General features: G+C 40.9%; 2 protein-coding genes across 2 annotated transcripts in view; one reads left to right on the top strand and one right to left on the bottom strand.

Moving 5' to 3' along the window:
- Window positions 1-2,338, bottom strand: part of ntrk2a (neurotrophic tyrosine kinase, receptor, type 2a) — a 90,935-nt gene extending 88,597 nt beyond the window's left edge. Inside the window, exon 1 of the mRNA XM_084360152.1 lies at window positions 1,536-2,338. Coding sequence (XP_084216278.1) covers window positions 1,536-1,792 — 257 coding nt within the window. The 5' untranslated portion in view covers window positions 1,793-2,338. The remainder of the gene's footprint in view (window positions 1-1,535) is intronic.
- Window positions 2,339-6,632: 4,294 nt separating this feature from the next.
- LOC311261870 (solute carrier family 28 member 3-like) lies at window positions 6,633-19,701 on the top strand (the record flags this gene model as incomplete). Its single annotated transcript, XM_084360883.1, has 17 exons — window positions 6,633-6,701; window positions 7,186-7,271; window positions 7,410-7,501; window positions 8,821-9,010; window positions 10,748-10,892; window positions 10,988-11,101; window positions 12,218-12,295; window positions 12,703-12,783; window positions 12,967-13,047; window positions 13,179-13,304; window positions 14,116-14,246; window positions 14,611-14,779; window positions 14,889-15,086; window positions 16,826-16,907; window positions 18,108-18,206; window positions 19,091-19,205; window positions 19,382-19,701. The coding sequence occupies 17 exons, from the start codon at window positions 6,633-6,635 to the stop codon at window positions 19,497-19,499; spliced, it is 1,974 nt and encodes a 657-aa protein (XP_084217009.1). The 3' UTR covers window positions 19,500-19,701.
- Between the last annotated feature and the right edge of the window lie 2,015 nt (window positions 19,702-21,716).

Genomic DNA, 21,716 nt, shown 5'->3' on the forward strand with positions numbered 1-21,716 from the left:
CGGATAACTATGTGTAAATCAGCCATAAAGTCCAAAGCGGACAGCGTTCAAGATCAAGATGAATAATGACGCCTTCGGGTGCATGAACAGCTCCAGCTCTGGGGGTCAGGCTGGATGAACCTTTCACTGCAGGGAGGAGTTCAGCTTGGGAGTTACTACACCCACCATTAGCCTAAATGTCCTGAGCTCGCCTCTGGCAGATATATCAGTACTGTGAAGTCCATTTTATTATTATTATTATTATTATTATTATTATTATTATTAAAGGCTAAATTACCTGTAAGAGCAACTTTCTGTGTTTTCTCAGAGAGCCAACACCCAGTCAGACACATCCTCTGTATCATCATGAGGCAGCACACCCACCTCTTCAACTAAATATGATTAGTTGGACTTTAATATCAAACACGTCCATGATATAACACACAGAACCGTGTTTGGGTTTTTACACTGACACTGAGAGCCCAGTGTAATCTCTCTCAGTCTGTGTGTGTTTTTCAGAGCAGATGTCGCAAAAATCAGGACGTTTAACCAATTAACACTAACAGGGGACACGATAACCTCTCTCTATCTTTCCCATTTATTTATTTATTTATTTTTTTGGCAAGGTCGTCTGGAGTAATTTGTCTGTTTACATTAGCCCAGCACTCTGTGGATGCTTTTCACCAGATTGCTGTGTGCTCATTTCAGCGGCGTCCAAGGCTTCTCCAAGTTCATCCCTGACAAGTCATTATCAACAAGGCCGTTCATCTTTTGCCAAGAGAGATATTGCAGCAATTAAATATATATTTTTTTAATCTCCAGTTTTTGATTGAGAGCATTTTCTATCAGGGAGCAAAGACGCGTCTGCGTTTTTATTATAGAGGCCAAATGACGTTTCGTGAAACGGCAGTGGGGAGGGAGGGGAAAGGAGGTGGTACAGTACATTTATAATGCAAACTGAGATATTTTTTTTGTGTCATGTGTGCAAACACAACCCAAATGTTGACTCTCACTAGAAAAATGTCGCTTTTTTCCCACCTGATCATCGATTTTTCTGCGCGTCTGTGGTTCATTTAAATACACTCATATGAGCCATCTTGGGAAGTGTCTGTGCTAATATTTGGACAGTGGTGTCTGGTGTGCGTGTCTCCGTCCACACACGCGCACACGCACACGCCCGCACACACACTGGGCTTTGTCTGATTGTCGGGGTAAACTCCATCAAACCTCGACTGCTTTCATTTCACAAACGTGCTGCTGAAAAGACTGATGTGCCCCATGATGGCAATAAGTCTGTTATGCAATGTAGGTTGCACATGCTGCGTGTCTGAGCCGAACCCATGCCGAATAGATGAGCAGCACTTATATTTATATCTGAGCCCATAAACATGTGAATTCGCCTCAAAAAGACGCGTGAGATTGAAATTTTAGAGAAAATCAAGGCTGGTTCGGGCTCCAGGCGCAACTGAGGGGTAGAGGATGGCATTCCTTTATTGGGAAAGTGTTGGAAAAATGCGACCACGCTGATAAATATGAAGATTTGAAGGTGCACTCACATGTCGGTGATGTTCTCCATCTCCGCCTCGCTCTGCAGGACGGGGAACGCGTTGATACCCCGCTCCGGATCCACGCAGGAGATCCTGGTGCTGCTGCAGGAGCAAGAGGACGGGCATGCCTCCGCGGACAGCCACGGATCTCCCGAGCCCACTGCCACCCCGACCACCATAACCCACCACCACCAGCAGCACCGCCACGACCCAGACCCTCTCCCCGGCGAGGAGAGAGCCCCGCTCCCGGGTCTCCAGGCGCTCATCTCGGGTGCCAACTTCAGCTATAAGGCTCGCTGAACAGCCCCGCGGCCCGGCCCAGGTTGGCTGGGATCAGTCCCGGTTCGGCCAATCGAGGAGGGGGAGAAATAAAGTAAAATCCCGATGCTGAAGGTGGATGCAGGCGGCGCGGTCTAGAAAACCATCGGCCGTGACAGCGATGACAGACAGCGAGGAGGAAGAAAAAAGACAATCAGGAGAATGTGTGTCGTCCCTGTCTCTCCCTGTGCGCCTCCTCCAAATCCCCCGTCAGTCAGCCAGTCAGTCAAAATCACACTGCCACACTGACGGGTGTGTGCCAAGGAGTCTCTCTCTCTCTCTCTCTCTCGCGCTCTCTCTCTCTCTCTCTCCCTCCCTCAGCTGACGCGCGCGCTGACCGGAGCCTCCTCGACACAATGTTCCCTGTGTGTGGACGAGAGAGGGTGGAGGTGGTGGTGGTGGAGGTGGTGGTTAGCCTATTTGGGTGGATACAGGATGAATGACAGCCAGGATGGGAGAGCCGTGCTGCGCCGTGCTGTGCCGTGCCGTGCCGTGCGCCCTGTCCCGCGCGCGCAGCTCGCATGGATGGAGGCAGCAGCCATGAGGAGGGAGAGGAGAGAGGAAGGGTACCAGCAGCAGCAGCAGAGCACATCATGTATAACGTGACGCCTCATTGATCCCCCCCTCAGGGAAATGCTCGTTTTTCTCTGCTGCCAGGAAGGTCTGGGTGAAGGGTCAGGTGCTGGAGCACAGGTGTGTCTTGCTCAAGGGCACCTGAGCAAGGCTTTTGACAGGAGTGGTGTGTGTGTGACCTCATCTCTCCTTTATGCATTCCAAGTGTTAAAGTTCCTCTTTACCGGCCTTGCCTCTAGTTGTGAACGTCCTTGTCCGGGGGGAAGGTGGAGGCGTGGAGAAGGCTCCTGTGCTGAGGAGGGTTATCTAATTTATCCGCTAGCAGGATTCAGATTATGCGAGCAAATGAGATATAAGGGGCTATCAATTTACAGGCTCTAATTGCCATGATCATTCTCATCATCATCACCGTCGCCGTCATTATAATCATCATTATCGTCTGGTTGTTATGCTGGGTGTTTCATCAGTAGACCTGTATGAAAAACAAAGCTGTCTGAAGGAGCCCTCATCTTTAATTTAGGTAGTGAAGAAGTGCCACGTTTCCAGTCTTATGCTCTGGAATAGGAAGGAGTGAACCATCTAAACAACCCTGTGTTTCCCTTTAAACAACGTGTTGTAGCATATTTAACTATCCAACAGTTATTCTGATGCTGAGCGAGCTGAATGGTGCCTCCACTGTAAAGAGCGAGGGAACAAGAAAGAAAGAGGGATCAATCACCAATCATCAAGTCTTTAGCTGGCGTGTACTAGACGAAGCGTCACCTTATTAAATCATTAGGCCATATTTCATAATCATATGGGGCTCCCAGCCAAACCCGACCTGAATCAATAATCTGTCATCTCAGAGTGGAGGCTGCACGGCTGCATGCCAGTCACTCCGCTGCTATACATCTCCTGCATTTCTAACACAACAGTTGAGTGACTGTCTTCTTCCAGCCACTGAAGAGCAGAGCTACTCCTCCTCAATCCTTCACCTTGTATGTGAGAGACAGAGCATGACAGGACATCTGCCTGTGAGCAGCAACAACCCAGCACAGCTGTGAGGAGTCCTCTCCTCTCTCCTCCTTCTCCCTCTCTCCGATGTCCTGTCCCCATGTGCAGATCCAATATGACGTTTGTGCTGACGCACAGGCAGTGCTGCTGAATAGAGGAGTGTAATTATGGAGCCCTGTCTGTGTCTGAACCAATCTGGTGGACGGCTGCCTCAGAAACCGGAGTGAACGCACAGAACAGAGTGGGCGTATCAATTAAAAACATTGTCTCCCAAACATAATATTCCAATTACTCTGTTCCTTTGGAAATCTGACAGAGGTGGTAACCTACGTTAAAGGTCTTTGACATTTTAAACATGTAATCACCCCCTTTAACCATCTGTCGACGGCAGACAAAGCAACAGTCACAATGTGTTTTATCCAGCGCTGTGAGCATATTATAGTATGACATGCATATTTAGCTTCTTGTGCAAATTATGCAGAATGTTTGATGTGATAAATGCAAAACACAAATCACAGCTTCTGCATCCTGCACGTACTGATGCCGCTGGTTTATTTTTAAAATGACATAGACAAGGTTTGGTGTTATATCTGGATGAGTTTGTACAGACAGTCATCATCTGCAAACGTAAACAAGCGTCTCTTCAAGATGCTTTTCCTGGAGTCGATCCACTGACTTCATTAAAACAAAGTTAGTTTTTAAGATGTGTTGCTTTTTTCTGAAAATCTGTGTCCTCTAGAAGTCACATGTCTTCACGGAACAGCTCCAGGATTTGATGATACAAAATAAAATTAGATCACAAATAACAAAAAATCTGAGTTGTACAACTACAAATGTATACAAGTTTGATGTAATTCATAGGTGGATTCTCTCCTCTGTATTGAAAACTGTATTGATTCCTCTGGTGAGGTGGACGGTCCATATTTTTCCTCATGACGTCACTCAGTTCCCCTGGCAACGTGACCTCTTATTGTAAAGATCTTTGCCCCTGACTGTGTGATCGCTGTTCCTTTATGTTTGATCACAATCAGGTATTTTTTACCGTTACCATCATCGTGTCATCATCACACTATGGATTCAACTACCAATCAATTAATCAGTGAAGTGATAAAAGCTTGAGTTTTGTATCATGTTAAATTATTGTGGAAAATGGCCACCACACATTACGGAAGCCCAAGATGACGGCTGACGGCCAAAGTTTTAAAGTTACAATGATGTGAAAAGAGTGAATTTCTGACATTTGTGTTTGTGAATAACTTGAACAATCAATATAATTGGATTTGTAGATTATTATTTGTTAATTGATTCATTGATTTCTTGACTATTTCAGCAAAACATCACAATCACCTGTTGTTGCATCACAGTTACCTGTTGTTGTATCACAGTCACCTGTTGTTGCATCACAATCACCTGTTGTTGCATCACAGTTACCTGTTGTTGTATCACAGTCACCTGTTGTTGCATCACAATCACCTGTTATTGCATCACAATCACCTGTTGTTGCATCACAGTTACCTGTTATAACATCACAATCACCTGTTGTTGCATCATAATCACCTGTTGTTGCATCACAGTTACCTGTTATAACATCACAATCACCTGTTGTTGCATCACAGTGACCTGTTATAACATCACAATCACCTGTTGTTGCACCACAGTGACCTGTTATAACATCACAATCACCTGTTGTTGCATCACAGCTACCTGTTATAACATCACAAACACCTTTAAAATATGCACATTGTGTTTATTTATGAGGATTGCTTCAGGTTCAAAAAAGGGTCAGGAGGAATATTGAGTAATTTATTGAATACTTTTATGATTTATTCATGTGGGCCCCTCAAATACACAATGGACTTGTATCTTGCTTTACCCCAAAGCTATGAGCGGCTAAGAGATGGGGTCACGATTAAAACACTGGACGCATTGAGTGTATACAGAAAACAAACACACAAGCCGATCCAGTGTGCAGTGTTTTATTTCCTTTGTTAACAGTGAGGGTTTTGGCTCGAGATGCAGGGAACGTCTGACAAAATATTCAGAGCTCTGTCCTCGCTTTTGTTCAAGTTCTTGGCTTCAGGTTGAGTAATTGTCTTAACATCTGGATTGGCTACATCAAAGTGATCGTGGATATAAGTCTTCAGCGGGCCCCATGAGTCCTTAGTGAAAAAGGGAGGTGTTTGATTTTTCTTCTATTTAAAAAATGACTGAATGACTGAATGACAGTCTTCTGTCTGAACTAAACTGATACCGCACTCCCGTGAGGGAAAGGTTTTGGAAATCCCACAGAACAAATGCGAGACAGATGACTGTCCTCCTGCATTTGAAAGGGGGTGATGTCTTAAATCATCTCTTACTTGCTCTGGATTTTCAGCAAGTGAAATGACATTAATCTCTGTGGAGTGTTCCTGATTAGCAGGTCAAACTCAACTGCGACTGGAGGTCATGTACCGTCTAATTTCCCATACTTGATTGTTTTGTTATATATAATATATCTTCCGCTACAAAGGGCATAATAGCATTAAAATACAGCCCCCTGGTGTGTCACTCAGTATATATTAATATTATCAAGTGGACTCACATGAACCTGTTCTAACCTCTGCATACCAGCCATGTTGTTCTGAGACATTATACACTAGTGCTCTCTAGTGGCTGCTAGGATATGAGCCTACAGTGTGTCAATCGTCAAGATGCATCCATATCAGAGGAAGGACTAATTTCCAGAGAGTAGGTGAGTGTTTCCGTGAAAATAATTTATTTTAGAGTGACAATCTCTACTCTTGCAAACATTAGGACATTGTACAGGCACAGACGGTTCTTCAGGGCTAGAATAATAGAAAGGTGAACGATTCTTGTGCTTCTGACTGCTATCTGGACCAGTTTTATAGAGTTTGGGCCGAACAAATTCTTGTTTGCGACTGAATCCCCCCTGCAAGACTCAACTATGTACTTTAACTCACATTTGTGTGTGTGTGTGGAGCTAATCCCCTAATGGCCTTTAACCTGATGACAGTAAGACATTAGCCAAACAGAGATTGTAATCATTGGTGTGTGTTTTCATGGAAGAAAATCCACCATATCCTAAAAACTAACAGAGAGAAGAGCAGGGAGGGAAAGGGAGGGAAAGAGAGCCACAGAAGGAGGGAGGAGGATGGGAGGGGAAAAGGGCAGGACAGACAGGTGTCTTTTAAAAAAAGACTTGCAGCAGCGAACAGCAAAACAATGGAGCTGAACAAAAGAGAGAAGAAGAGTCAGAAAAGGGGTAAAGACAATGTGGCCTTTGAGTCAGAGGTAAGCAAAATATGCGTATCGAGTGGAGACTTGTTTCTCAAGGTATTCTTGAATAACCGTGTTTGTAAAAGGACAGGACATGTTTCAGAACCCATCAGTCAAAAAATTCAAATAGTTTCATGAAATAGTTTTGGGAATCGAGTTTTAGCAACTTGTTTTTTTTCCTAAATTGTCGCTGCACGAGCTGTTTGCCAAACAAGCACGGTGCAGTTTGTTGGTCTGTGCTTCAGTCTCAGCAGGATAAGTAAGCTGCTTCAGACCTTCAGACACACCTGTACATACAGAGACACATGTGCACACAGGAACACAAAGATCTGCTTCAAGTCAGCAGTTTGTATTTAGATTCTAAGTAAATATGTGTAACTGTGCAAGCAACCTGTTGTAATATTACTTATCCTCATACTACCATGTGTGTGTGTGTGTGTGTGTGTGTGTGTGTGTGTGTGTGTGTGTGTGTGTGTGTGTGTGTGTGTGTGTGTGTCAGGAGCAGGACCACATACACATTGATGTGGACAGTACTTCTGAAGACGTAGAGGATGCACACAAAAACACAGACCGACAGAACAAAAGGTTGTCTCACACTCCTCAGTCAGGTTTTCTCTTCGCTTCTTCTTCATCAGCAGACATTCTCCTGTCCCCTTTGATGTAACACTTACGTCCCGTCTCCTTATCTAACCCTCTTATCTTCCCCCTTTTCTGTGTGCCCAGCTTGCTGGAGAAGAAAATGGAGGCATTCCAGCGCTGTTTGGCAGAGCACAGAGACCAAATCCGCCTGTGTGCACACCTGGTTTTAGCAGCAGGTAGAGTATCTTTGTTAGCATCTGTTAAAGTGTAACTCAGGGCTCTAAATGGGTTGCAGGTCTCTGTCTGGCCTCTGCATGCTGAACATTGTGTTAATATGAACCTGAGCAAGTGTAACTTCTTCCTTAAACGTGCAGCATGAAGGAGTCTCTCATCATGTTTTCATTTTATTGGAGTAGAAAGTGTCCTCTGTTCTTGTACAATTGATTTTTCTTTGTTCGGCACTTTTGCAGCCACATAGGATTAAATTTCCACATCTACCTATAGTGAAAAATCAATTTCTATTCTTGCTTTAGGACTTTCCGTCTGCGTGAGGGCGGCTTGTAAAGGGCTGTTAAGTTTGTCTTTTGCAAACTAGCTGCGCTGGTTATAGCGGAGCTGCTCTGTGCCTCGGAGCGTATTGACATTAGAGGGAGAGTGTGTGTCTGTGTGTGTGTGTGTGTGTGTGTGTGTGTGTGTGTGTGTGTGTGTGTGTGTGTGTGGGTGTGTGTGTGTGTAATAGACAGAGAAATAGAGACAGAACATTTTTCTAATCAACAATTGTTAATTAACAATTGTTAATTAGAAAATCAAGCAGTGGCTCATCAGAACACATGTGGACTGTGTGTGTGTGTGTGTGTGTGTGTGTGTGTGTGTGTGTGTGTGTATGTTTGTCACTGATGCATTTGCTTGTGCAGCAATTAGTGGTATGGAGATATTGTATTGATCCAAAGGTAATAACAGAAAGTACAGCTGGATATGCCTCACACAACTCGGTATGTTGCTCTGAAGTCAGTCTAATAGAGACCCCTCTGTCCTTTTTTATAAATATTTTAGAGATACGTCTGCTTTTCAGAAAATTGCACCATCTTTACAGGTCCCGCCGCTGTGAAAAGTTTTGTTAATTTTCAGCACTCCTGAAGAGGAAAAGTTAATTTTTCAGACCGCTGGCTCAGCCAAAGAAACTAATAAACCCTCATTCCAACTTTTGGATCTGTTACGAGGACAATGTTTTTGGATTCCTCAGCCACCAACTCATTATTTGTTCATCAACTAAGTACTAGTTTGTTTTTTACTTTTTTAAGTCAGAGGGCGTTCACACTCACAGATCACAGCACGCGGTGTCATTTAAACAAAATATAAAAACAGAAGTTTTAAATGTGAAATGATCCTTTTAACACACAAGACCTCATGGATTCGTGTTCAATATGAACATCATCCTGTATTTTTAACCTGAGAATGTGAAGCATCAAATAAGAAATTATTAGAGTCACTCACTCATGTAAACTGATGTCAGCACAGTGGAATATAATGAATTTTAGTGCTAAATGTGTTCTAGGCTCCATTGCCATCGTGATAGCAGCATGTGTCCTGAACTTCAACCGGGCCTTCGTGCTGCTGGTCATCTCCTTGCTAACAATGTTCTTCCTGGTCTGGGATTGGTTGATGGAACGCTATGGAGACCGGATGTGGGAGGAGCTCGATCCAATCAGAGATCTTCTCGGCAGATGCTGGTTTAGGATGAGATGGTGAGAATGAGACGCAGCTCAAATGTATTAACTGTGATCAGTTTAATAGCATCCAGACAGATTTCCAGTATGCTCAAGAGCCTGTCTGGTTTATTTATTTATATATTTAATTGTGTATTTACTTATTCATTTATTTTATTTTTTAGGCCAGTATGATACAACGTATTGAGATGTGGAGGTAGATATAGTAACACATCCTATAATCATCATTTATCAATCGAAATCAGGATTATTGCAGTAACAGTATAAGAATAAGGTGACTTTACAGTTTAAGGTTGTCTTATAGCAATATAACATGTATTCATGAAAACCAGAGTCTAGAAATATAATGGATCTGTAAAGAATAATGGACAATATGAACAGATTATATTATCTAAAGTATTTTCAGGTGCTTTTATTATGTGTGAAAGAAGACAGGAAATCAGAAGAGAGATGAAGCAAAGCACTGCTACTGTAAGATCAGAAGTATTTATATAACCTCACAGGACCCAAACCTTCCTAATCAAAGTTAGGAGAGAGCCTTTCACCAGATCCTTCTTGGTGGCTTTAACTAATGTATATAATTTGCAAGAAAAAACTTCAGGCAGTTTGAGTTTTTTTTTTGGTCTCCTGGCAACGACGATGTCCTCAGACTGAGGAAATTCATTGTTCGCGAAACCAGCATGAGTACTGAATTCAAACAGGGCAGCATAAAAGGAAACAAGAGCAGTTGATGGCAAAGTGCGAGAGGAACTGCCGTGTGCCACAGTGCACATTAAGTTAGGTAATTGCAGTAGCTCAAGGGCACTAAAGATGCAGTTACCTCTGTAAAAAGACACAATATAGACATAACGCATATTATAGCAATATAACAAGCATAAAACAAATCGGGTTAATAAAGATGTGACCATGGGGTTAAAGATTCTCACCCACCTCTCATTCCTTCAGGCCCCCACCACAAGATGCCTAAAACGAAGTCTTCTTTTATTCCTGCAGCCATTAAAGGCCAACTCCGCCTCTCTATTATGCAGTTTATTCAGCTCTATATGGTCGGTCTTACCCCTCGGTTCCACTGGGCATGTCTTTGTTACCTGGTGTGCGACTTCATAGCCCACTGGCAGCGTTTCAAAAGCAGAGAGTCAAGCCTGCCGGATGTTGTTGACTAGCTCAGACCGTGTTGATTTCACCATTTCTCCTTGATTTCTCAGCAGTTGGCGGTTAGTCTGGTGATGCTGCGTCCGTGGCCAATTCTTACATACTGCACCTTTAATGACCTTCAGTATGTTTTATTTCTGTCTTTCTGTTTATTTCTGTCTACAAACTGCGGCGACAGAGAATTTTAAAGCAGCTATAATCAATATTTTCATACTAACAATGAATCACATGACGATTTCTGTATGAAATGGGTCAGTTGTAATCACGAATACACTGAGAATTATCACTTGATAAAGATTTATAGCATCTCATCTCGCACCAGGGCGATCGCAACTACAAAACTTACAAAAACTGTTTATTGACTCGACTCATTTATTGATAAAGCTGCCCCAAGCCGACTGCTAACTGCTAATCGTTCAAATCTTGTTGACTGAGCGGGTATCTGCACAGTAATCCTTGCAGCAGCTGAGTACATGAAGTTCACCACATGCTGTCTTCTTGCCGATATGTTACACATATGACAGATGTACACACTTTCTCTGCCTTTCTCCACTTCCATCCCATCCTTACTCTCCCCGTCTCATCTGTGTATGTCCTCTCCAGGATTATATACATGTTACTGCTGGTGGCCGTTGTGTGTTGGTTAGCACTGGACACAGCCCAGCGAGGAACCAGACAGCTTGTGTCCTTCTTTGGTTTGCTGCTCTTCATCTTCTTAATGATGCTGTTCTCAAAACACCCATTCAGCGTAAGGGATACACACACACACACACACACACACACACTGACAAATAAACCTTTGATCACGTATATACACACGTGTTTCGACCATATGTTTTGCAGTGGTCTTGGCGAACTCTACTTTGGGGGATCGGGCTACAGTTTATCTTTGGCCTGCTGATCCTCAGGACCTCATTTGGCTTAGGGGGACTGCAGTGGCTTGGGAAACAAGCAGAGGTATGTACAGACAGTCACACACAAACTGATTTTGTTCAGAGGCTTGTCCTTGTTTTGTTTTCTTGTATTTGTAATGAGCGTGGCACAGAACAGACGAAAAACCCTTGTCATGTTTAATCCAGTGAAGAGAAGATGTCAAAACAGAAACAGACAAGGGTTCAGGAAAGAATAAATAAGGCTGAAGAGCTAGAGGGGATGCAAAATAGACAATCTGGCAGAAACTAGTGGAAATGAACCAGAATACTGCATGGTACTAGGCTGATTAGGGAAAATGGGAAGCAGGTGAGTGAGTGGTGGGGGAACAGCAGGTGGTGTAGAAGTGCATGATTGTTATGAGCTGGCTGGAGTTAAGACAGTTTTCTTCTTTTGTTTAATTGTTTCCTTGATTTCTTCTTCTGTGTTTGTCCATTTCTTTCTTTTGTTTTCTTCCTTGTTTCCTTCCTTTTTCTTCTTCCCTTACTTGATTTTCTTGTGTCCTTCTTTTGTTTTCTGTTACTCTGCCAGCATAAAAATCTGTTGTTTTTGGTCAATTCAGTTAGTGTATACAGAAGCCCTAAACAATTAGCAGCCAAACATATAATTTCCTCTAAAAATAAATGTTGTTTTCTCGAGATAACAAGATCATTTTCTTGAGATCTTTGTTATGCAGATATAACGGGCTAAATGAATCTGTTATCACAAGAAAACAAAAGGTTGTTCCCTCTCATTACTTATAGCTTAATGTTTACTAGATCAGCAGTGCCAAGCCAGCAAGCATACATGGCCTCTTGGCAAGTGTCAACAAGCAGAACATTTTAGTTGTTAATGGGTACATAGAAAACAATTTGGGTCTCTAAAAATTCATATGGTTTGCTTTGAAACTCCTAGAACCCACCCCACAGAGCAGTTTGTACGTTACGGTCCACTCTTATGAATCATAATTATGTCATTATCTTGGGAAAACAACATTTCTTATTCCGTCATAATAATTTAACTGGTTATCACGGGAACGGAGGAGATAATGTTTTTGACCCATGACTGTTTAGGGCTTAATTTTTTTAAATGTAAATGATGGAAAAAAAGTTTTGTAGAAAAAAATATTTCTGTTTCTAACTAATCAAAATCTCCTCCATACAGATTTTCCTGTCATACCCAGAAGCTGGGTCAGAGTTTGTGTTTGGTGCCAGTTACACAGACCACTTCTTCGTCTTCAAGGTACGACACACAGCAGTATGGTGCACACGGACAAGACTGAGGCAACAGTAAAATGATAGCACTGACAAAAATAAGGACAAAAATGCTCTACATGGACATTAGTACTTAGTTCTGATTGGGTTTATGGACAATCCAGATTATGTGGGGCAGGTGACCCATTGGCTCAAGCACCAGAACTAGTTGGTAAAATGAAAAACATGATTAGAAAAAATTATCAACTGCACTCGCCAAAATAAAAAAGTGAAAGTCTGAAAATCGAGGAAACGTGCCACAACAATTGAAGCGTAGTGACTACTGCCAGAAATCTGGATTATCATGGGTATAGGGATATAAATATACTATGAAGGATGATGATGAGGACTACAATGATGATGATGATGATGATGATGACCATGGACTTTCTCTAGGTGATGCCTATATTGGTTTTCTTAAGCTCCGTCATCTCCATCCTCTACTACACTGGCTTCATGCCCTGGCTCATTTGCAAGGTGAGGAAGTGGGAGGATAAAATACACACAGGAATATTTGAAGCCAAATCAACTATTCAAACCATTTATTTTTAAAGCAGCTTTGATGTAAGAAAGGAATTAAGGAATTAAAGACAAATGATGACTTCTAAAGACACGACGAGGGTGCACAATTTGGTTATTTTGGTTGTATTTATTCCTCAGATTGGATTTATAATGCAGGTTACAATGGGAACGTCTCCAACAGAATCGATGACTGCAGCTGGAAATATATTCTTGGGACAGGTAAACAACAGTTTAGAGAATAAACAACAACAAATAAATCAATGGTGGATACAATTACTATTAGTATTAATAATCTGTAAATCCACTTGTCCCAAATCAACCCACCCCTTGTCCTGATCTCTCTCTTCCAGACAGAGGCTCCTCTCTTGATTGCCCCATACATCAGTGAGCTAAGTCACTCTGAGATCCATGCTGTGATGACAGGAGGTTTGGCTGGCATCTCTGGTACCATTTTAGGAGCCTACATCTCCTTCGGGGTGAGGAGGCGGACGCAGGGGAGGATGGTTTATCACTGAGGTTATCACAATTAAGCCTGTGTTTAAGAATGAAGAAAAATCTAAATATCAAAGATGGAGGTCCAGTTTGTGGCTTGATTTCATCAACAATTTGCTCTTTTAGTGACCATTTCAACGCTAGGTTGGGAATGTCAGTGATGTGACTGTAGAGCGTGAGTGGTTAACTAAACACACAATTAACTTTGTGTGTTTGTTTTGTAATTGTTATGACAACAAGCACAACTTCAAGCAGGGATATGTGTAAGGTCCCTAAGCCATAGGAATAAGAATAAGCATGACATGATACAAAAAACAACTTTCAGAACATTGTTTAAAATATAGCCTGAACATTTTGAGATGTAGCAAATCTAGCATTGCACTCCTATAACACTGTTCGACTCATCATAGACAATTTAAGAACAAATTATCAAAAACGATACAGCAGACACATAGATATTGCCTTTTTATTCACTCATTCTTCTTCCTTTTCAAAACATGGTGCCTACATTACCTACAATGCAATTTAGCCACCAAATGACATCACTGGAGCCCATTTATTAGATGTATCTTCCTCAGGAGCAACTAAAGGCTTTATGCTACTTTTTCACATACTCCCCAGGACCTGTAAACAAACTTTACACCACAGTAAAATTGGTGGAGTTACCCTTTAACAGACTCTTGACTGACCTTGACTCTTACCTGAGAGTGTACACAGGACTTTAACAGCTTTTTTTCAGGAAGTGAATGATTGACCACTACATTTATGTCTTGTTCTGTGTGCCTCTGTTTTGAGGTTGAGGCATCACACTTGTTGACGGCATCGATGATGTCCGCCCCAGCCTCCCTAGCCATCGCCAAGACTTTCTGGCCTGAAACGGAGACCTCCAGAGTTGCAGCCAGGCAGGATCTCAAAATGGACGTAGGGTAGGAGATGACAGAATAAACAGATGTAAACATATGCATACACAATACAAACTGTGATGACAAAGGTAAAACCTGCACACTGACTCCAAACCACAAATGTATTTGAATACACGTTTCAAGCTGTCAAACTGTTAAGAAATCTTAGGTACAAAACATCATCACCCAAAAACCTGACCATGAACCAAAAGTTATCTGTTTAATACATTTTTGGTTTATTATCTAGAGTGGCTTAAACTTAACTGTCAATATTTCAAATTACATTAACACATCAACACCAGTATGCAGACGATACGGTGCTATTTTGATAAGATTCTGTTGCGAAGACTAAATATATATAACATTTCAAACTTTGTTTTCTCCTCAGAGCGAGAACAAACGTGTTAGAGGCAGTGTCCCATGGTGCATCTAGTGCTGTGAGTTTAGTTGCCAACATTGTTGTCAACCTCATTGCCTTCCTGGCACTGTTGGCCTTTTTCGATGCTGCTCTCTCCTGGCTGGGCGCGATGTTGGACTGTCCACAGCTCAGCTTCTCAGTAATGCCACGACCTGTCACTGAGGAATTTATACACCAACTTTCCTCTAATATACCTACTGTAAAAATATTCAAACACTGATTCATATATGTCTTTGTCTCTCCTACAGCTTATCTGTTCTTACGTGTTCATGCCTCTCTCCTTCATGATGGGCGTTTCCTGGGAGGACAGTTTCATTGTGGCTGAGCTGATCGGCATAAAGACGTTTCTCAATGAGTTTGTGGCCTATCAGAGATTGTCGGAGTTAATCAAGAGGCGGAAAGCAGGAGGGCCAGAATATGTGAACAACTTAAAGCAGTTTATTTCTGTGAGTACCACTCATCATACGGTTTGTTCTCACACTTGTTGGTCGAATTAATTGGTCCACTTGGAGAATATTATTTAGTGGTAAGAACCAACCACTGTTGGGCCAGTTGTTTATATTTAAATTTTAGTTAATTGTTCCATTAAAGCATTGTTTTTCTCTTGTTCTGCCCTGCCCATACAAACCTGATCCAGATAAATGGGCCGTTATCAGGCTTCAGTAGAGCTTGATGATGAGCTGATCATTTGAATCAGGTGTGTTGAAGCAGACAGAAGAGAGACATCTAAAACATACACAACAGGGCCCCAGGACCAGGAATAAAAAACAATACATTACTTCCTTGTGGAGTTTTTTGGAGCACTAATATTGCTATGTAGCAATATTGGTATGATCGGGTCCCAATTTGTTTGCTCTCATGTATGCGCGTTAGTATGCACGTGGTTCAAGGTTCAAGGTAATCTTTATTATCCTTGAGGAGCAATTTGTTGCACGGCCAGCAGCAATACAATTGTGTACTCTCACAAAAAAAATCTGCTCTGGAAATGTTTTATGAGGGAAGAAATGCTGTCAACACGTTAGTCAGGCCTCAAGGATAAACACAGTGGTGAGGGTGGTGGTGAATGTAAACAGAATTATTGTCTGTTTACATCAAAAACTCCACAGGGAGCCTTTTGAGGTTACAAGAGGTTGTACGGCAAAATGTGGTTAAGTGTGAGCATTTAGTATAAGACATTTTCATCTTACTGCCATTTGGCGTTCTGACTTTTGTTGTCATTTTTCAATTATGCATGAAGATATTATGTTGTTTACTTTAATTGTCAGATCACAAACATTTCAAAAGACATATTCTCTTTGTGTAATGCTTTATTTTCTTTCTCTCCTGATGCTATGTAACTACACCATTATCTTACTCCCAGAAGTTTTGAGGTATCGATCACCCTAAAATAATGGAGGTACAGTATGTAAATGGTAATTAAAGCAACATTGTGTAGAAGTTGGCATTTTGTGTGATTTGGCGCCGCCCACAGTTTCTGAGTGCAGGACAGAGACAGAGACACCATTCACCCTACTACAAGACACTGAACCATCTGAATGATTTTGAAGCTATTATTTTAAGGTAAAAAAAAAGTTACATAATGTTGCTTTAAATCAGCCTTAGGAAACTGTCTAAACTCTATTAATCAATATCAAATGGGCAAGCAAGAAATAGGTGAGTCTCAACTCGACCTATCAGATCTTTTTTTCTTCACAGCTGAAGAGTAAGGCGAGCTCTAATTTTAGGACTGTTCCCATCCTTTAAATAGTGATGTTCAGCTCCTTCGCTCAGGTAGTTGTTTTTTGTCTGGTTGTCCCCTAAACTTGTATTGTCTGATGTCTTGTTTTTAACTTTGGAATGCTGAATCTCCCATTGACACAACAAATGTTTCATTAGGGTAGTAATTAAGCAACCTTGAACCTTAAACCTTGAACGACAGTGGTGTGGGCGCCATCTGAGAAGACTTAGAGCATTGCTTATGTGCCAAGTCCTTGCATGACACAAGTTGGTATAGGTATATTATTTGAAATGATCAACTTTGGTAAAAAAATATTAAAATTGGCCCATAACATAAGAAATTAACCATCTTACAGTGTTTTTGCCTTTAACGGCTACATATGACTGAGGAAACAGTGACAAGTATAATTTAATACAGGTGTCAAAGTTGGTTTCAAAGTTTTTTCCACTTATGTGTTTCCTTTTTTAGGTCCACTCTGAAACCATCGCAACCTATGCTTTGTGTGGATTTTCTAACTTCTCCTCCCTGGGGATGTTGGTGGGAGCGCTGTGTAAGTGCCACCTCTTGAGCTGTTGGCAGTAATGTCAGAGAGACGAAGAGAAAATTAAAGTGCAGAAAATTGCTGGCTGGCGCCATATGCTGCAAAAGTTTGGTAGTGAAAACTGATTAAGTAAACATGTTATCATTATAATTCAGCACTTAATCGCCCCAAATATAAAAAACAAACTGTTTTAAACAAAGCACAGTCACAGGAGATCTCATCTCTGCCACACATGTACTGTAGAAATAAACAGGATGAAAACTCAAGAGTTTTTTTTTTTCTTTTGACTGGCGAGAGTGGGAGTAAGTGATGAGGAATCCATCTGTTACATTTAAGCAAGTTCCTGTGTGGGCTGAATAAGAAGTTAAGCCTGTTTTATTTAGCCTGTGGCTGCCTTATAGCCTGGAAAACAAAAGGGAACTCAGATATCCAGCCCTAATTCTCAAACACAAATAACATCAGCAAATTTCCAGAACTTGAATTGAATTCACTCATCGCAACTGTCAACATGTCAAGTAACGGATGCCAAAAGAAGTGTGGCACTAAAAAAGACCTTGTATAATCAACAAAAGCCTCCCCGGAGGATGTAGAAATAAGTATTGTCTATTCAAAAACCAAAGAAATGCGAAATGCAAGGTCAAGATTTGAAAGTAGTAGTTGTCAAAATAGCTCTAAAAGAAAGAGAGTTGAATATGAAAAGGCTCCAGCGTAGCAATTGTGGCTACTTGAAGCAAGATGAAATAGTTTGACTTTCATAATTTTTAAAACCCCTGACATGTTAGATAAATGGGTTGTCCTTGATGAATGCGCTTTGAACTGAAATTTCCTTCAAGCACAAAATTGTGTTTGAAAAAAATTGTTAAATCAAAAAAGGAATGAAAGTAAGTGGAAAGTGCTAATTATATAGTTGCAAGCCAAAGAAAATGTCAAACAAAAAGCAGCTTGTGGATACAAAAGGCAAAAAGAATGATTTTATCTTTGATTACTTTATCGTAAAATTCTACCTTTTTTCTATGCAACCCAGGAAAGTGAATCATGACTGTCAATTTGTTGTTGTTTTTTATATAAAACAAATCATATTTTATGCGCATATTGCATAATTAATGAATAAATGAATTGCTATTTCTCTTGTTGTCTCAGCATTACGGTTAGGTGCCTGTGACTGTTAACGTTTTGTTGTTTTATAGCATACAGTTGTTCTCTTTCCAGCGGCCATGGCTCCAGAAAGACGGGCTGACATCTCCAGTTGTGGCCTCAGAGCTCTGATTGCAGGCAGCGTCTCCTGTTTCATGACAGCTTGTATTGCAGGTGACCGTGTACCCTTCTTTGCCTCTTACATTACTGTACTTAATATCTAATACAGCTCTTAAACCATGGTTACATTGTGAGATAATGGGCTCAGATATGTACGGTAAAAGTTCCCCCACCTTCCTACAGTATCTATTTTAGGTCTCCTAGTAGTCATTTTGCTTCTCTTTTGGTGACATTTTGCAGATTAACTTGAACACTCTGTTACTGCTGTTAGTTCAAAAACTGCTTTAAAGTGGAAACAGACAACTTTTCAAATTCCTCCCTCCTACTGTAGCGTGTCCCTGTGGTATTATGGTTGGTGCCAGCAACATGGCTACCATTAACAGCCCGGCTACTGTCCAAAGCAAAAAACAAACAAACATAAGAATCCCAATTTGACCTGGAAACCCTGATTTCAGTGCAATGAAAAGGCAGTGTTAAACACACGGTTGTATTGATAAGCAGGCAGGTTTTGTTACTTACTGTGGAAATAAATGTCTCGGGTCCCACTGGTAAAGGGAAACGCATATCAGCGAGGAAACAGACTTTGACACAACATGTAGCACTCTCCATTGAGTGAATGCCCATCCGTTCTTCACCTTCTTGGCCTCCTCCATCAACAGGGTCCTTCATCTTTTGCAGTGTAGCGTTCCAACAGTTATTCCTGTTGTTCCACCATTACCTGGGGATAGCGACCGGGGAAAACAATGTCTCACATGCAGACACATTTCCTTTATGCCATTTACTTCACAATGACAAGTAGAAAACATACAACTTAACTATTGCCAGTTTAATTATTGTGGTAGCAATGTTTGCAAAGTGTACTATAATGTCCTTATATTAGATATACACAATAAATATATCCTGTCACTCGTGTGTTTTTCTGTTCTCTGGGTTCCCAGGTATGTTGTACATCCCTGATCTTCAGTGCCCACATTTCCTGAGCACACACTTCAATAACACCAATTTGACCAGCAGTTCACAACTGCTCACCTGCTGCACACAACTATATAACAGGTATAATAATATGTTTGACCCATGACTGTTCATGGCTTCTGTACTCGGCATCACTCACCTAGCTGCAGTGATATTTCTGTCTCTGTTATAAATACATCAGCGTCACTGCACAGCTGATAAACAAGAGCGATGCTGTGATTCAGTGTGTGTGTGTGTGTGTTTGTTTTTATTTGCAGTGTGACGGTGTATGAGCTTCTGAACGTGACGATCGGAGGAGGATTCAGTCAGAGCAGTTTGCAATCCTGCTGCTCACTCACACCCCCCACACACTTCAACTGCAGCTTGGTGCTTTGAATCACTGTGAACAAAAACAATTTTTTTTTATCAGTAATGTATATAAGGCATTTTCAATGAAGTTGTTCCTTTTTGTTGCATTGTTTGTTTGTTTACACTGGTTGAAATTAATTGAAACTACTGTAAGTTTTTGTGATACTTGTATTAAAGTAATGTTATACTGTAGCTTTACTTCTACTGCATTAAAATTTTGAGAAAAATATGGTACTTTGTACTCCACTACATTTTTTTGATACCTTTAGTAACTTGTTAACTGCAGTCAGAATACTAAGAAAAAATATAATCAACAAATAAATTATGATTGATTATTATAGATTGGGTAAGGCTTTGTGTTCCCTGGAGGTATTTTCACAAGCTACCCATGAGTATGTAAAGTATTTAAAATGATCTAAGATAAAGAAGAAGATTTAAGACTACTTATCTTAAAGTGTCTGATATTAAATGTACTTAACTATCAACAGTAATTCACTGTTGGTAAATGTACTTAAGTATCAAAGGTACAAGTCAAAGTAAATTATACATATATTTACATGTATGTATGTAAACACTGTATACAAGTTGGATCCTCAAAATTGTACTTAAGTACAGTTATTGAGTAAATGTACTCGGTTAAACTCCATCACTGTTTACCGGTTACAACATTACAGTGATGAACACATTAATGTTTCAATAATTACATTCAAATATTATCCTAAAATACAGTGCCTATAAAAAGCATTCACCCCCTGGATGTTTTTCCCTTAATTTGCTTTTATAAATGGAATCATGGTCAAGATGCAAAAAATATACAAAACAATATGTTTAATGTCAAAGTGAAAACAGATTTCTACAAAGTAATGTCAATTAAATAAAAATATATAATGTAAACGAAGTGATTGCATAAGTATTCACTCCCTTTAAAGTGACTGACCTAATTCAACAGACGTCCAGCCGATTGGTGCTAATAGTCTCACAATTAGTGAAATGGAGATCACCTAAGTGCAGCGAATGTGTCTTAAGTGACTGTGGTATAAAGACACCTGTGTCTCAAAGGTCCAGTCACTGGCTAATCAGTATTATTGGCTACAATTACAACATGAATCCGAAGAACAGTCGAAGCAACTCGTAAAAAAGGTTATTGAAAAGTATAAGTCAGGGGATGGATACAAAAACTTTTCCAAGTCACTGAACATCCCCTGGAGTTCAGTTAAATCCATCATTGAGAAATGGAAGGAATATGGCACATGTGTTTCAAGCAGGCCACAGAACTACAACTTGGGTCTGGACTTGAATAGGGCTCTTCATGCCTGATCACTGTACAACCTGACAGAGCTTGAGCAGTTTTGCAAAGAAGAATGGAGTAAAATTGCAGTGTCCAGATGTGCAAGGCTGATTGAGACCTATCCACACAGACTCAGTGCTGTGATTGCAGCCAAAGGTGCATCTACTAAATACTGACTTGAAGGGGGTGAATAATTATACAGTCACTTATTTTACATTATATATTTTCAATTAATTTACATTATTTTGTAGAAATCTGTTTTCACTTTTTTTGCCTTTTGGCAGCTAGTTTTTGTTGTCTCATTTGGTTATTGTATGTATTAATTGCTGTTTCCCATTCGGGTACAGCTGTAATTTCCTCCAAGGGATGTTATAGACAATGTCCACAATTAATGCAACACTTTTATATTGTGTGATATAAAAGTATAGTATGTGTACTCTATGAAAAAAAGAGTGAAAACCAGCAACATACTGTATCTATCTGACTAGACCTCATTTTTTCTGCCTTGTCTGAAGGGATCGAGTATTTCAGTAACGAGTAAAAGCAGTGAATTACTCACCACTGGATGTCACTGGTGTCTTCCTTTTCCACCTCAGCAACACATACACAAAAGTGCATGTCAGATTCATCAGGCCGCCACAGACCAGTCAGTCACACTGGTCTTGCTGGCAGGCCAATTGAGTAAAGTAAAATTAAATGTCTCATGATACTGACAGAAATTATATCCACTCAACGCCTACCTGACAATGAGGAAGGAATCAAGAGTGTCCACTTCCAACATCTGCATGTGCGAGACAAGCATGCAGTCACAGAGACGGCAAATGACAGTCTCTTCATTAAATCCACCGGGAGCTAAAGGTCAGATGGCTCCCATCTCGGTGGGCAGGAGGTGTGTTCATATGTGTGAATTTCACACACCCACAGAGAGGGAACATTAGACTCAGCCATCAGATGCT

Source organism: Pagrus pagrus (genome assembly GCF_965226575.1).
Source record: "Pagrus pagrus genome assembly, chromosome: 8".
In the NCBI taxonomy this organism is placed as follows: Eukaryota; Metazoa; Chordata; class Actinopteri; order Spariformes; family Sparidae; genus Pagrus; species Pagrus pagrus.